At 33.4% G+C, this 15,322-nt stretch overlaps 1 protein-coding gene across 1 annotated transcript in view; it reads left to right on the top strand.

Moving 5' to 3' along the window:
- LOC145260391 (poly [ADP-ribose] polymerase tankyrase-like) overlaps window positions 1–15,322 on the top strand; it is a 190,676-nt gene that overhangs the window by 76,713 nt on the left and 98,641 nt on the right. Inside the window, exon 3 of the mRNA XM_080118342.1 lies at window positions 10,432–10,612. Coding sequence (XP_079974468.1) covers window positions 10,432–10,612 — 181 coding nt within the window. The remainder of the gene's footprint in view (window positions 1–10,431; window positions 10,613–15,322) is intronic.

Genomic DNA, 15,322 nt, shown 5'->3' with positions numbered 1-15,322 from the left:
TTTGACAGACACGAAGAAAATTCACAAACTCAGTATCATATTGAAGCTCCATCCTTCGCCCGAAAAATTGGCCAAAAATGTTAATTTTTTTCACCCCGAAATCGACAATTTTCGACGGAAGGGGGGGGGGTTTAACAAAAACGGTCCTCTCGTGACGACGACCTGTTCTACGCATGCGTCAGATGACGTCATGACCTGATTTACTTTAAATAGTTGATTGAAGAACTGACTAAATTCCATGTACGTCGCTTTAGCTCAGTTGGTTAACGTGTTGGTTCGTTATCTGTTTTGGGTTCGAATCGTGGTGTAAGATGTCTTTTTTTTTTTTTTCGATTTTTTAAATTTAAATATTGAACCAGTGTTATTTAAGCTATTTTTCACGTAACGTTTTTTTTTTTTTTTTTTTTTTTTTTTTTTACTTCGCTTATCCACCCCCAACCACACACACAAAAACACCCAGGTACCCACCGATTTTTTAAATTTTAATATCGAAACAGGCTTATTTAAGCCATTTTTCACATGTTCGTTTCTGTTTTCATCGTTTGTTTGCCTTACGTTAGTTTTTTTGTGTTTTTTTTTTCGATGTTTTGATACCCCCCCCCCTTTGTTTTGTTTTTTTTACTTTGTTTATAACAAACAAACCTACGTCGTTGTCTTCGCCGTAATGCTCGACGACTTCCGGGCGTGCACCTGTCAATTTCATTCTTACTTAAATAAATTCAAACATCTTTCACTAACTCATTCTGGCTGGTCGATTTTATTTTCAAACTTCGCCTCAGGGCTTCCGGTTCAATACTTTCCCCTCCCTCCCCCCAGTTCTTTTTTTATTTAACACCACACACACCTACAAACACCCGGGCAACGCTGGGTACCCCCGCTAGTCTATATATATAAAAGGCAAAATGTGTGTAACCATTTCGTGTATGTCTGGCAAAGGTTTTCCTCGCACATGGTCCTGGGTTCGTTACTATCGCTTACAACTGTTTATATAGGTCCTAGATAATAATATCTAGGATTTGGGAAAGTGCGTTGTGTCTAGATTTATTTACATCGAATTTACAAAATTATTGCTATTTTGGCTTCTCACGTGTTGATTCGGCTTTTTTGTATAAAAAGCGAAACTAATTCAAAGCTAACATTGTTCCTGGCAATCGCACCGGGAAACGTCCAGAAGCAATCAGCTTTGATCAATCTTGTATATCAGACAATTGCTATTCAATCTGGACAATTGGAAGCTGGTTTCCTCCTCCCCAACATCTGTTGGGGAAAAAAAAGTCAAATTTGGGTAAACAAACCCAAACGCTGCCTCGCAGCAAAAGTTAACTGCGTGACATCTATTTGACCTTCTTAATTAGGTCAAATCGAAGCAGCAGAGTTAACTTTTATTGCGGACACCTGTTTTTATAAATAAATAAATTCAAATGTGTCTCCATTGTATGTCGCGGTGGCCCAATGGTTAACGTCACACGTTTTGTTTTTTTCACACTTTAATTTCCAGCTTTGCCTCAAGGGTTCGGGTTCGCTCCTCATACTCACCTACCAAAACTTTTTTTTAATTATTTTAAGCCCCACTGAGTGCATTATTCTCTCATTCATTGCATCATGGCCAGTATTTTAACCATAAACAAGCTAAACTCATTAAATTCATTTTCAATAAATCTCAGCAAAGACTTCCCGAGTCAGTGCTCCTTGCAAACTCAAACAGCGTATTGGCTTCTGCAATTTATCTCGCTTAATCAGTAAACTTAAAATAAAAAAAAAACAGAACTTAAAGTTGGATACTGTTTAACATACACCACAGAAAATTATACCAATAAAATAATCAGTCAATAAAAACAGAAACGTTCATTTCATATACACCTCCAACATTTAGAATTTGTAACGACTATATTCATTTCAAAAAAGATCAGAAATTGCATCATATCTTTTTAAATTTCTAATGGCTATATGTTATTTGAAAAAAATAAAATAAAATATCTAACTCGCTCCATGCAATAAACGCTATATGCACTTTGAATGCTAACAGCTTATTTTTTTGTTCTGAAATAAAATAGTCATTCATTTCACATTACAAAAACAAATATATTTTCCTCTTATTCATATTTATATGGATTCTTTGCTTTAAAAAACTAAAGTAATTACGTGTAAGAGTGTTTAGCAGAAAAGCCAACAAACGACTATCTGAAAAAATAAATATACAAGAAATAAATGTTACCATAGTCAATAAATGCTTTTTACTCAAAATAATTTCAGCGAACCGAAATTAAAACAAAATTTGAGGCAATAACTACTTAAATGAATTTTTATATAAACTACACATGCCATAATCGAATATTCCTCAAGCACAAAATAACGGAAAACATTAAAATATGTTTATAAATATTCCTTACGTTGACGGAACTCTCTTAAATTATTAACACAGAATGCTCAGGTGCTCCTCCTTCAAATTGAAAACGGGGCTCTCCATTTCAAAATCGCTGACATTTTGATTTTTTAAAAACCGGTTTGTGAATATAAAACAAAATTTTTTTTTTACAAACTACTTAAAATTACAAACCAAGTTACTTTTCTACCATAAAAGTAACTTTTATTGACTATATATATATATATATATATATATATATATATAACATATTCTCTTTGTAAGGAAACATCAATTTGTTGGTCACTCTTGGCTATGAATGGAAACAAAGTTGATATAAAAAAATATTTTCGCGAAAATTATCTTTACTTTCATCATATTTTGCTTAGGGTAAAATTTTTGAGTATCAAAACCTATCTCTTTACAACCCCTCCTTTTTATGACCTATCATACCTTCATCAATCATTTTCTGTAGACTGTTTACTGTTTTCGAACCCAGTCAACGACGGGTATTTCTGCTAGTGTATATATATATATATATATATATATATAATTAAAAGATAGAAATAAATAAAAAATTAAGGATTATTTACTTCATTTGTAACCATGCCCCAAAACGATTTCATTTGCATTTCTCACATTAGTTTTGGAAAGTGAAATGTTACATTTAAGTTATCTTTTTCTTGGTATCCGTTTTAATTTTGAAAACAATCCAGAAGCAAACTTGGGAAAAAGTACTTTATATTTTGAAGATTTTTTTTTTTTTTTTTTTTCATGGTAGTCACCACTTATCAAGGCCCTGAAGCCACTCGGGGATAAGGGGGATAGTAAGTAAAATACCAATTGCTTAAAAAAAACAATAGTGATTTATATTTAAAAATAAATACAAGAAAAAGAAAAAACAGCGAGACTTATCGCATTGTACAAAGAACTAAAAGACTCAGAAATTCTGTTCAGACTTGTGGAATACCTGACACAACCTGAGTAGGTTATGCTCATACCAATCTAGAATATATCATTGACACAGTCTTCAGTCTCAGCCATTGCTGAGTAAAGAATGACCTTGCATTTGTCTGGCTGAGTTATGGTTCTGGGTAAACCTAGGAGGTCCACCCTCCAAGGTTGTTGCCAACTGTCTTTCAAGTGTATTAAGTTTATTGCTTACTGCCTGATGTACCCCTACCAAGGAATATCGAGAGAGTTGCTCAGGCAATTTTTAAAAGATCAGAATGCTCCTTTATGAGTGCTTGCTTAATTTTCTCCAACTTTCAACCTTGTGTCACATCTTCCTGTGGTGCAAAAGAAATAAATACCTACTATGTATATAATATTATTTAATGATTTATATTTTTAAATTTTTATTTATTTTTAGAAGGACAATTTCAATGAAACGATTTTATTTCTGATTTGAAAAGTTTGCCAAGATGTTGATAAATATGTGCTTTGCATTAAGAGTTACATAAAAATTAAAAATCTTATACATGTGTTCTAACTTCATAAAATAACCCCAATATATTGCAATGCACATAGTATTCTTTTACTTCCCATTTATTTATTTTTTCTTGTTTCTGTCTCGCCATTTCAAGCTCTAGATATCTGATTCCACAACTCGCAGTTTCCTTAGAAACTGAACAACTTAATTTTGTGCCAAGCATTGGAAAAATGTATTTCTTGGTTGTACATATATTATGTTTTCATCCATGAGCAATCAACAAGCCGAATAATATCTTTTTATACATACATGTGCGGGTGTCTATACGGGGGATTTCTTTCCATGGATACTTGTCATTTCATGTGTGTGGCTGTGGTTGTCTTGTCTGTTTAGCAAAACGAATAAACTACTTGTGCATTTAAAACACAAGGTTGACTTTGTTGAGTTCTTCACGGTTTTATTGGAGAGAATTTACTTTATGCAAAGACTAATGTTTAACTCAAATTTAATTTCTAAGAAAATGGTCAATGCACAAACAAACATCAGTAACATTGAACCTAGATTATTTTTATATCATTTTTCTGTCTGTTCACTTGACTTTCAGTGGAGAGGTTAAACTGAAACCCTTCATTTTCTCTTGTCATATTGTGATAGTTTTGTCTAGGGAGTTTGACCTGTTGGTTCAAATTATTCACATCCATCTCTGGATACAATTCCGTATGTAGCTAGGTTAGTCTGACATGTACTAATGTGACTCTTATCAAAATTCACTACTTACTAGCATAGGGTCCCTCCCATGTAACACGTATAATTTTCAGCTCCAAACCTCATTCTTACTTGTCAAGAGCAGCTAAGGAAACCGTTCTTTGAAATATGTTCTTAATATCTGATCACTTTTCAGAATCCGGTTGATAATTCATAATTATACTGTTATTTTTTGTTTTTTCCTACTTATATAGAGTAAGAGTTATTTTCTTATTTATTAGATACTAGCGGGGGTACCCGGCGTTGCTCGGGTGTTTAGAGGTGTGCGTGTTGGGCGGGATCAAAACAAAAGAATAAGCGAAGTAAGAACCCTGTTTAAATATTATATATATATATATATATATATATATATATATATATATAATAAAGCTTCTGTAAAAAAAATCGTTGCCCAGGTGTTTGTGTTGCGGGAGGGGAGCTTTAAAAAAAAAAAACAGTTTTGGTAAGTAGTTAGGATCGAACCCGAAGTCTTGAGGCGAAGGTGGAAAAGAAAGTGTGCAAAAAAACCTGACACGTTACCCGCTCGGCCAACAAAGAGCAACTGAAACACGTGTGAATTTATTTATTTAAGTATTAAAAACAGAATTGACACGTGCCCGCAATAAAAGTCAACTCTGCTACTTCTATTTGACCTCATTAATGAGGTCAAATAGAAGTAGCAGAGTTAACTTTTACTGCGGGGCAGCTTTTGGGTTTGTTTACCCAACTTTGGCTGGTTGTTTCCCCAAGATGTTGGAGGAGGGGGGCCAGCTCCCCATAAGGGGATTATCCAGATTGAATAACAATTTTCTGATATAAGGAGTTTGCCTCCACATTGATCAAAGCTGTGCTACTGGACGTTCCCCCGGTGCAATTGCCAGGAACAATTCTTAGCTTTGGATTAGTTTCAGTTTTATACAAAAAAGCTGAACGAACACAAGACGGGCTGAAATAGCAAGAATTTTGTAAAAATCGACGTAAATAAATCTAGACGCGACCCACGTTCCTAAATCGTGGATATTATTACCTAGGGGGTATATAAACACTTTTAAGTGATAGTAACGACCCTGGGACCGTTGGCGAAAAAAGCCTTTTCAAGACATACAAAAATGTGCGCGCCGCATTTGCCTTTTATATATATAAACTAGCTAGAATAGAAAGCTTTCTGGCATTTAGGGACATCAACAGTAAAGGAGTGAGATCTTATTGCTTAGCGGGTTTGTTGGGGGATATGTACGTCGAGGGGATACAAGTGAAACAAGTTCATCAGAACACATTCCATTAAAATATTTGTAAAACAGGCACAGTGATGCAACATTGCAGTGATGTGACAGGGACTGGAGCTTAGTTGATAAAGTGGGACCGATAAGATTGGCAACTCTTTTTTGGACCCAATCTAAGAGGGAGAGACTAGTGGTAGATACACCAGCCCAGATGTGACAACAATACTCCATGCATGGGCGAATGGTGGCCTTGTAGAGGTACAGGATACCCTCAGATGTGAGTAGTCTTCTATCTCGATAGAAGCTAAATTAACAAGCCTCACTGAGTTTGTATTAAATTTGTTTTTGTTTCAATTTTTTTTTTTTATCACCTTATTTTTGTATTTTGTTTAAGAAAGACAAATACAATTGTTTTTCTGCCTGCCATCTTTTCAGCCATTGACCAGAAATTTTAGTTTAGAAAGCAGAAAAAAATACTTTTTCTGGAAAGATGTTTTATAAATGCTGTGGTTGAAACAAACCCTCATTACAAAAAGCTTATTTTTAATTTGTAGTCTTGAACCGCAATAATAATATCAGCAATCCTCGCATATCTCAGCTGCTATGAAAAGTAGTTGATTGTTTTGCCCCACAACGGAAATTATCAAACTACTTGCTTATAGGAACATTTCTCTAGGACGAAGCCAGGTAGCCTTGCTCAATTTTTTGTCACACGAATATGGATTTCATTTTTTTTAATCTTAAAATCTCAATCTTTTTTTTTTTTTTTTTTTTTTTTTTTTTTTTGTAAGTTTTATTTTGGAAAATCTAAAAGATATTTAATATAGCAATACACTTAAATGATAAAACGCTTTGGATTATCAGATTTCAAGGGGTTTCTGCTAAAATAGTCATATTTTACAAACGAAAATCCTCAAAATACCACTGTTTTGTTCGGAAATAAATATACTTTCAAATGAATTAATAAATAATAATGTACATTATATATTTTAAGAGTTTTAAGCAAATAAAGTGATAAAAGTGTTAACATCATAAATTGGCGTTTTCCGTAAGGTTTTGTAAAGACTCGTACTGCATTTATATCAAGAATTTTGTCATGAAATTTAGAAACTAAGAGATGTCACTTTTAATAGTTTGGGGTGTCTAAAATACTTTTGATCAGGCGTTTTATTGTTGTTTTTTTTTTTTTTTTTTTTTTGTGCGTGTTAAAAAAAGATTTCAACATGACGAGTACTGCAAATTTTGAAAAAAAATATTCATTGGACACCCACTGTTAAAGAAAACCCATCTTTTTACTGTTTTTATCCATTAAAAGTATAATTGTATGTTGTTTTCTTTTGTGGTAGCTAGCAATTTAAAATCATGATGCCCGGGAAAAAATAGTTTTGAGTTCGAGTGTAGACTGATGTAGTATTAGTATTAGCAGTATCATCAGCAACAATAGCACAGCTGTAAACAAACTTTTGTTGATTTTTATTGCAGATTGAATTTTTTTTTTATTGAAAATCTGATTATATAAAAAAAAAAAATTCATATTTAGGTAGAGCTATTTTGTTTTCAACCATATAAATATTTTAAAAATTTGATCAGTGGTCAAATTTTAATATTATGTTTTGCTTTGAATAACCAAAAATAACCAAAAATGTGAGATATGAGTTTTTGGTTCACGTGTACGAGTGGTACATCCCCTCTATATTTTTTAATTTTCGTCTTTTTTACACTTTCAGCGGATTATTATTGAATGGAAACTTATCTACCCGATTATCAAAAAAAAATAAAAATAAAAAATAAATTAAAAAAAAATGCAAAATCGATATTTAAATATTTGTGGGAAGGATATTTTTCCAAATGTCAGTGAAGTTAAGAAATAAAAATGATAGAAAAAAGGTAATGAAATGTCATCTATATCTATATATATAAAAGGCAAAATGTGTGTGTGTGTTTGTATGTCTCGCAGAAACTTTCGACATGGCCCATGGATTTTCGCCACATAGGTATCATTTTAAAGCTCCAACCTTCGCCTGACAGATATCGAAAAATTGGCCTAAAACATTAATTCCTTCACCCTAAACTGGGCCCTTTTCTATAGGGAGGGTGCCAAAAAAATCGTTCCTTCATTTTCTCTACTCCTGCTACTACGACAATGACGTCATGTTTGACCTAGAAAACGTTGACGTTAGTTTAAAACCACCTGCAAGTGTTTTTAAAGGTTTAATTTTATCTGTCCTGAGTTGTATGTCTCTTTGGCATAGGGGTAACGTGTCTGGCACTTTTTTCCACCTTAGCCTCAATGTTTTGGGTTCGAGCCTGTCTTTCTACCTAAACTTTTTTTTCTCTTTTACACCTTTTTTTACGTTTGTTCGCTGTTTTGCTTTGTTTTGGTTTTTTCAATTTTTTTTAACATTGTGTTTTTTTATAATATTAAAACAGGGTCACCCCCTCCTACATACACACCCCCAAACACCCGGGCAACGCCGGGTACCTCCGCTAGTATATATATAAAAGGCAAAAGTGCCGCGTGTCCAAGATAGGCTTTTTTTGGGGGGGGGGTACTATTTATTTTTTTAAGAACTTTTTATATACTTCCTAGATCATAATATCTGCGATTTGCAAACGTCATCTCTACATTTATTTTGCTCGACTTTTATAAAATTCCCTTTATTCTGTCCTTTTCATGTTTATTGGTCTTTTTCGTATGAATAAAGAGAAACTAATTGAAGCAAATCGACTCACCTGGCCGAGACGTCTTGAAGACAATCAGCTATGATCAATGTCGGGGAAACCCTTCATATCAAACAATTGCTATTCATTTGGAGTGCTCCCCCTTCTTGAGGGGAGCTGGTTTTCTCCAACATCGTGGGGAAGCAGAAACTGGCCTGTAGCCAACCTTCATTTCTGCGCCTGTGTGAACTTATTCACTTCAAGTCTACTTTTTAATCATTAATTTTAAACGTTTTTCACTTTCTCTCGCCTCGTAGCGTAGTGCTAAGATCTCAGTTTTTCTTTCACTTTTTTTTCCGCCTTCGCATCACAGGTTCGAGCCTCCCTCCCTACTAACACATTTTTTTGCTCCAAACACTTGGGCAACACCTGCTAGTCTTCTATATATATAAAAGTGAAAATGTGTGTATGTATGTGTGTTTGTGTGTCCACTAAAAACTTTCGACAGACACAACGAAAATTCACAAACTCAGTATCATATTGAAGTTCCATCCTTCGTCCGGAAAATATCGAAAAATTGGCCGAAAACGTTAATTTTTTCACCCTGAAATCGACAATTTTCAACAAAAAAACGGTCCTCTCGTGACGACGACCGGTTCTATGCATGCGTCAGATGACGTCATGACCTGATTTACTTTAAATAGTTGAAGAACTAAATTTCATGTACATCACGTTAGCTCAGTTGGTTAGCGCATTGGTTCGTTATCTAAACGTTTTGGGTTCGAATTGTGGTGTAAGATGTCTTTATTTTTTATTTATTTATTTTTTTTTTTTTTTAAATTTAAATATTGAACCAGTGTTATTCAAGCCATTTTTCACGTAACGTTTGTTTTTCTGCTTTTTTTTGTTTACTTCGCTTATTCTTAGCGACACCCAAAAACACCCGGATACCCACCGATTTTTTAAATTTTGATATCGAAACAGGCTTATTTTTCATGTGTTTTGTTTTTTCGATTTTTACATTTTAACATCGTTCGTTTACCTTACGTTAGTTTTTTTTGAGTTTTGATTACTTACCCCCACCCCCTTAAGTTTTAACGTTTGTTTTTATGTTTTCTTTTTTTTTTTTTTACTTCGCTTATAACAAACAAACCTGGTCATTGACCTCATTTGCTGAATAGCTATTGCTTACGTCGTCGTCGTAACGCTCTACGACTTCCGTGTGGGCACCTGTCAATTTTGTTCTTGCTCAAATAAATTCAAACATCTTTCAGTAACTCATTCTACCTGGCCGAACGGTTCATGTTTTTTTTTTCACATTGTCTCTATCTTTATTTTGATCGAGTTTTAAAAAATTCCCTTGTTTCGAGTGTTTGTTTGTCTTTCTCATATAAATAAAGTAAAACTAATCGAAGCAAAGGCATCCGCCTGGCCTTCCGGGCCAGGACGTTTTGAAATCAATTAGGTTTAATCAATGTGGGGGAAACCCTTCATACCAGACAATTACTATTGATACAGCCAGAGTCTCCCCTTTTTGTTAGAGGGGGGGGGTCCCGATATCTTGGCAAAACAAATGAATAAAACGTCAGAAAGGGGAAAGCTTAACTGGCCTCCAGCCAGCTATAAAAGCAACCTTCATTTCTGTGCCTGCGTGATTCTTAATTACCAACTCATTAAATGTGTAAAAAAAAATGACAAAATGCGTATGATCTAAAAAAAGGAAAATATCCAAACATGCAAGGCACAAAAACAGTCAAATTTCCTTAATTTTAATTGGATTTTAAAAATTTAAAGATTCTTTCTTAGCTTATCAAGCTCTTTCTACGTATGCCATTATTGAGATATTTTAAGCCATTTCAATTTTTTCATGTGTATTGCTATTTAATGGCAAACATTTGATGCAATTTTTAATGTTATTTGTTTTTTTAAAAAAAACATCTTTCCATCTTTGTGTTCTTTTGAGTTAAATTATTATTTATGTTCCTTTTTCTTTTTATTTATTTTTTCAGCCTAGCCGTAAAAAGGTTTACAACATGGAACCCCGAACACCATTAAAAAGACAAAGAATCCCTGTGCAAAGATTCCAATCTCCCGTACTTGAAGAAGGCGCGCCAAAACCCAAAATCCCTACAGAAGAGAAGATTTTACTTTTCAAAAAAGGGAGTTTTCTTGCTGTTCGCAATCCAGAAGGTTCCTTTCCTTTTTACTTTCTTTTTATTGATTATTTGATTAAATTCACTCTTAATTTGTATTGATTGGTTATTTAATATTTCAGTCAGGAGTTAAGACTATTATCAATGATTTGCTCTTAGCATCGAACATCTTGAGGAAATGATTCATTCACCAATAAGCATTTCAAGATTCATGATAAATACAGCGAGACCACTTCTGCAATACTAAATTATAAGAAAGATACAAAGTCAAAATTTTCCCTATTTCTTTAACCGATATATAGCTCCATAAATAAGTTATATATATATAATTCTGGTGTATGGGTTTTGGCTTATTAGTATGTGTTTTATTTATTTATTTTTTAGGAAGTATTTTTATTATTATTATTTTTTTTTTTAATTAAGATTTTTATATTTTATCAGTCCTGGTGTTTTCTCTTGTCTTAGTAATTATTTTTACACAAAATCTTCCTTAGGTTTTGAAGACAGACCCCTTCCTCAATAACAACATAAACAAAAGTTGCACCTATTTGTAATGCAGTCTGTGGTCAAATGAGTTAGACTGAAAAACTAAAGTTCCTTGTTTCAAGCTTCCCAAACTTTTTGTGTTTATTATTAGTTGCATATTTATTGAATTCAAAAATGCAATACCATAAATTATTAGAGATGTCAGATCTCTGCCTTTTTTTTTTTTTTAATAAGAAAAGCATAATTTGGTCTTTTCTTTCGATTCAGAAAAAGATGATTTCCACTTAAATCTGCTTTTTATTAGGTTGAATATATCAAATTTGTGGTTATTGGTTCTCTGATTTATCAGCAAGGGACCTATGTTTTCAATGGCTTCCCTATATGTTAGTGTAGACTATTGCCAGATAAATTAGATTTTCCTGAAATTTTGCCACAAATTCTATTTCATTAAATAGATGTGCACAGTAAAAAAAAATTGTTTTTACAAAAATTCCTGTTGCGCTCCCAGGGGCTCAAAAGAGGTAAAAAATGCCCCAAAATAGCCAAAAATGACATTTTTTGCCCCATAACTTTTGATTCATCCATTAGATGTTTTTGAAACTTGGCCAAAATATGGAGCCCATTGTTCTTAATATAAATTCAGCATAGGTGACCTTGGCAAAATTCTGGTTTGCGTCCCCAGGGACTTTCAGTGCTAAAAACATCTTTTTGTGGCTCTTTTTTCATATTTCTCAACAAAAACTTGATATGTCTGACTATATAGTGTTTTTTTATGGTGGTCAACTCAAATATACATGTGTTAAGGCTTGAAACTGCACCATTATCCATTTACGGCATCCCCAGGGGCTCAAAAGAGGTAAAAAAATGCCCAAAAATGACACTTTTTGCCCCATAGCGTTTGATCCATCCATTAGATTTTCCTAAAATTTGGCTAAAATCTGGAGGCTATTGTAAGTAATATAAATTCAGTATGGGTGACACTGGCAAAATTCTGATTTGCATTCCTCTAGGACTTTTCGGGCTAAAAAAACATGCCTTTTTGGAGTTCTTTTTTCATATTACTGAAAAACTTAATATGTATGTCTATGTAGTAGTTTTCCATGGTGCTGAATTCAAATATATATGTCTTAAGGTGTGAAACTGCATCGTTTGTCCATTTTCACTGGGATTTGGCGTTCCAGAAGCTCAAAAGGGGTCACAAATGCCCCAAAATTGCAAAAAATGACACTTTTTACCCCATAACTTTTGCCCCATCCATTAGATTTTTCTGAAACTTTGCGAAAATGTGAAGGCAACGTTGCCCCTTCACACTTCTTACATTCATTATTTCTTCACTATTTTTTGTGGCGTCATCTCACATGCAGCACAAGAGGGGACCACACACGCATGGATTGTTTGTTTTTGTTTTTACTGTTTTTTTTATAACTTTTAGCATGATGTAAACAAATATGTACACACAGGCAATTGTTCTTTATATAATAGATTAAAAAAAAAAAGTTGATTTCTGCCAAATTTTTAAAACCTCATTTCTTTTATTGTAGTTATTTGGCTGGATTTTATTTCTTCCTCGTTCCTTCTTTTTCTCTCTTTCTCACTTCATCTTTTTTTTCCTTTTTCTTTCTGTTTATCCTATCTATCTTGTCTCTGCTAAGCCTTCCTTTTCCCTCTAATTATAAGTAATTGAAATTTTGCTGTTAAGGTTTGATTATTTAATGGTCGAACTTGGCTATGGTTTATTTATTTAAGAGGACATCTCAACAAAAACTTTTTTACATTAGACTTGAAGACAACCATATTGTAGTCAGCTGGAAAGTAGGAGAACAGAAGACAATTCCATAGGCGTGCAGTTCTAAGAAAAAAGCTTTGTTCATGGAATCTACATTTAGGTCTAGGCACAGATAAAGAGCCGGGGAAATTATTGATAATGTTTTCTGCTAAACGGGTGTTTCTTGTGAAAGTTTGACGACGGGGGACCAAAGATTGGAGTTCAGTCGAGCACTTGCCATGAAAATAACGATAAAGCAGAGACAAACTCACAACATCTCTTCTGTGAGAAAGAGCTTGCAGGGAAGAGAAAAGAACCTCCCCTACGAGGCTACAAAGTCTATTTTGAACTCTATCAAGGCAGGATAAGTCCTTTCTATCAGCTCCTGCCCAAATGTGGCAACAGTACTCCATCCTTGGACGTACTTGGCTCTTATATAGAGAATTGCATCAGCAGTGAGATATCTACTGGATCGATAGAAGGATCCCACCATTTTTCCAGCGGCCTTGGCAACAGATTTGATGTACGTGTTCCATTTAAGATTAGGAGTAAAGGTCAAGCCCAGAATCTTGTCAAAACATGAGGCCTCCCCAAAATGAGAGCCATTCATTTCAATTGATGCCAGATGGGGATCAGAGCATTTCTTTTTTTATTTTAATTTATTTTTTGTTTATATAAATACGTTTACTATAGCCTGTGGTAAGTGTTGTTAAAAACACAGTATTCAATAGTTTATAAATTTTATCGAAGATTTTTTAAAACCTTCAATTAATGCATAAAAAATGCCAGAAAATATTTAGAAAAAAACCCGATTATTTTAACGCTATAAATACTTTGAACAATTAAACACTTTATAAAACTTAAATATTTTATTCATTGCATGTTGCAATTAAATGCATCTTTAAATTATCGAAATTGAAGCTTCTGTGGTTGTCTGCTAAAACAGTCTTATATTGTGGAAAAAACTTGTTCCACGTCGCATGACACTACTGGCGCATATTTTAAGCTGACCATTTCTTCAGCACTTAAAACTTTCAAATGATCAGTGTCATCCACATTTTCTTCGTTTTGAAAAACCTTCCTATTGATATGTGCATCGAGACGTTTTAAAATAGTAAAACCTTTGTTCTTTGAAATCACACTCTTCCAATTTTTATGAAATTGGGAGTCGTTCATCTCCTCAAGTGTTGTTTCGACCTCTAACTAATGCAATAGATGTTGAAAGACTCGGACCTTTTGTCTCTAACTTTGCAATGATATATGAAAGTATAACCTGATCCAAGTTTGAAAATGTGTTGCCAGGAGAAATGATATGAGAATGATACAGTGTATGTGTAACTTTAGTTTTAAAAATGTGATTAGATCTGATAACTCAAGAGGAGGACTAAATCTGTCTAGAGATGTGTGTGCAAAACAGCAGACTTTGTTCGTATGTCTTGGTTGAAAGAATGAATGAGAATACCCCCCCCCCCCATCTAACCACCTCTCCAAAATATGCGATTTTACCTTTTTAGGCAATTACGTGTGAATACCTTAAAAAACTTTAATGAACGGTAAACAAGTATTATTTTAGAATTTAATGTAAAATGATTCACCGTTTTGAACCATTCTAGCGTTTTAGGGCAGTTAACCATTTTTTTTTCTATTGGAGATAAATCCTGTGCGCCTTTTTTTTTTTTTTTTCTAAAGACGATTATGTGTGGTTTTAAGAGGGTCTTTGTGCAATGAGAGGGTGGGGAGGTTGCCACTCTGACTTTGGGTTAATGATAAAGCTAAGGAAAATTATGTGTGAACATCCTGAAGAGTGGGGGGTTAGTTCACATAAATTTAATGTAAAATAATTCATCATTTCAAGACCATTGTAGCGTTTAGGACAGTTGACTAATTTATATTTTTTATGGGTGATAAATGGTGCACTTTTCTTTAAGGAAGTATTTTTTTTTTTTTTTTTTTTTTTTTTTTAGACACTTATATGTAGGTTACCAAGGAACTTTGTTTGGTGAGGAGCTTGCCACTTACTTAGACTTAGCGTTATTGTTAGGGCTAAAGAAAGTTTTAAGAGGAGGCTTGCCACTCATATCTAGGGTTAGAAGTAGGATTAAGGGTTTTTTTTTTGTTTGTTTTTTTTTTTTTTTAAGGCGTTTGACTTGACCCCTATATTTATGGTTAGTGGGTCATAATTATTGGCCTTTGAAAATGTTATGCCTTAGATTTTGGACATCAAATTACTTTTAAATATGAAATTTATTTTTGTTTGTCGTAATTCTTAAGTGGTGTGAAACTTAACAAGAATTACGACAAATAGACAAAAATAAATTTCATTTAAAACAAGTGACGTCACTAACAGAAAGCGTGACGTTTGGAAAACTTATTATTTTTGTCCATTTATTTAAATATAAAAAAACATGTTTTACTAAAGCTAACAAATCATTCACAAATTTTGGATAAATTTAGTTTTTATTTTCAATTACAGTTCTTGTCCGAGTGACACATTAT

The sequence above is a fragment of the Euprymna scolopes genome, chromosome 36 (genome assembly GCF_053919585.1).
Source record: "Euprymna scolopes isolate OS-2025 chromosome 36, ASM5391958v1, whole genome shotgun sequence".
Lineage (NCBI taxonomy): Eukaryota > Metazoa > Mollusca > Cephalopoda > Sepiida > Sepiolidae > Euprymna > Euprymna scolopes.
The sequence above is the reverse complement of the archived record's forward strand: the minus strand, read 5'-3'. Positions and strand labels throughout refer to the sequence as shown.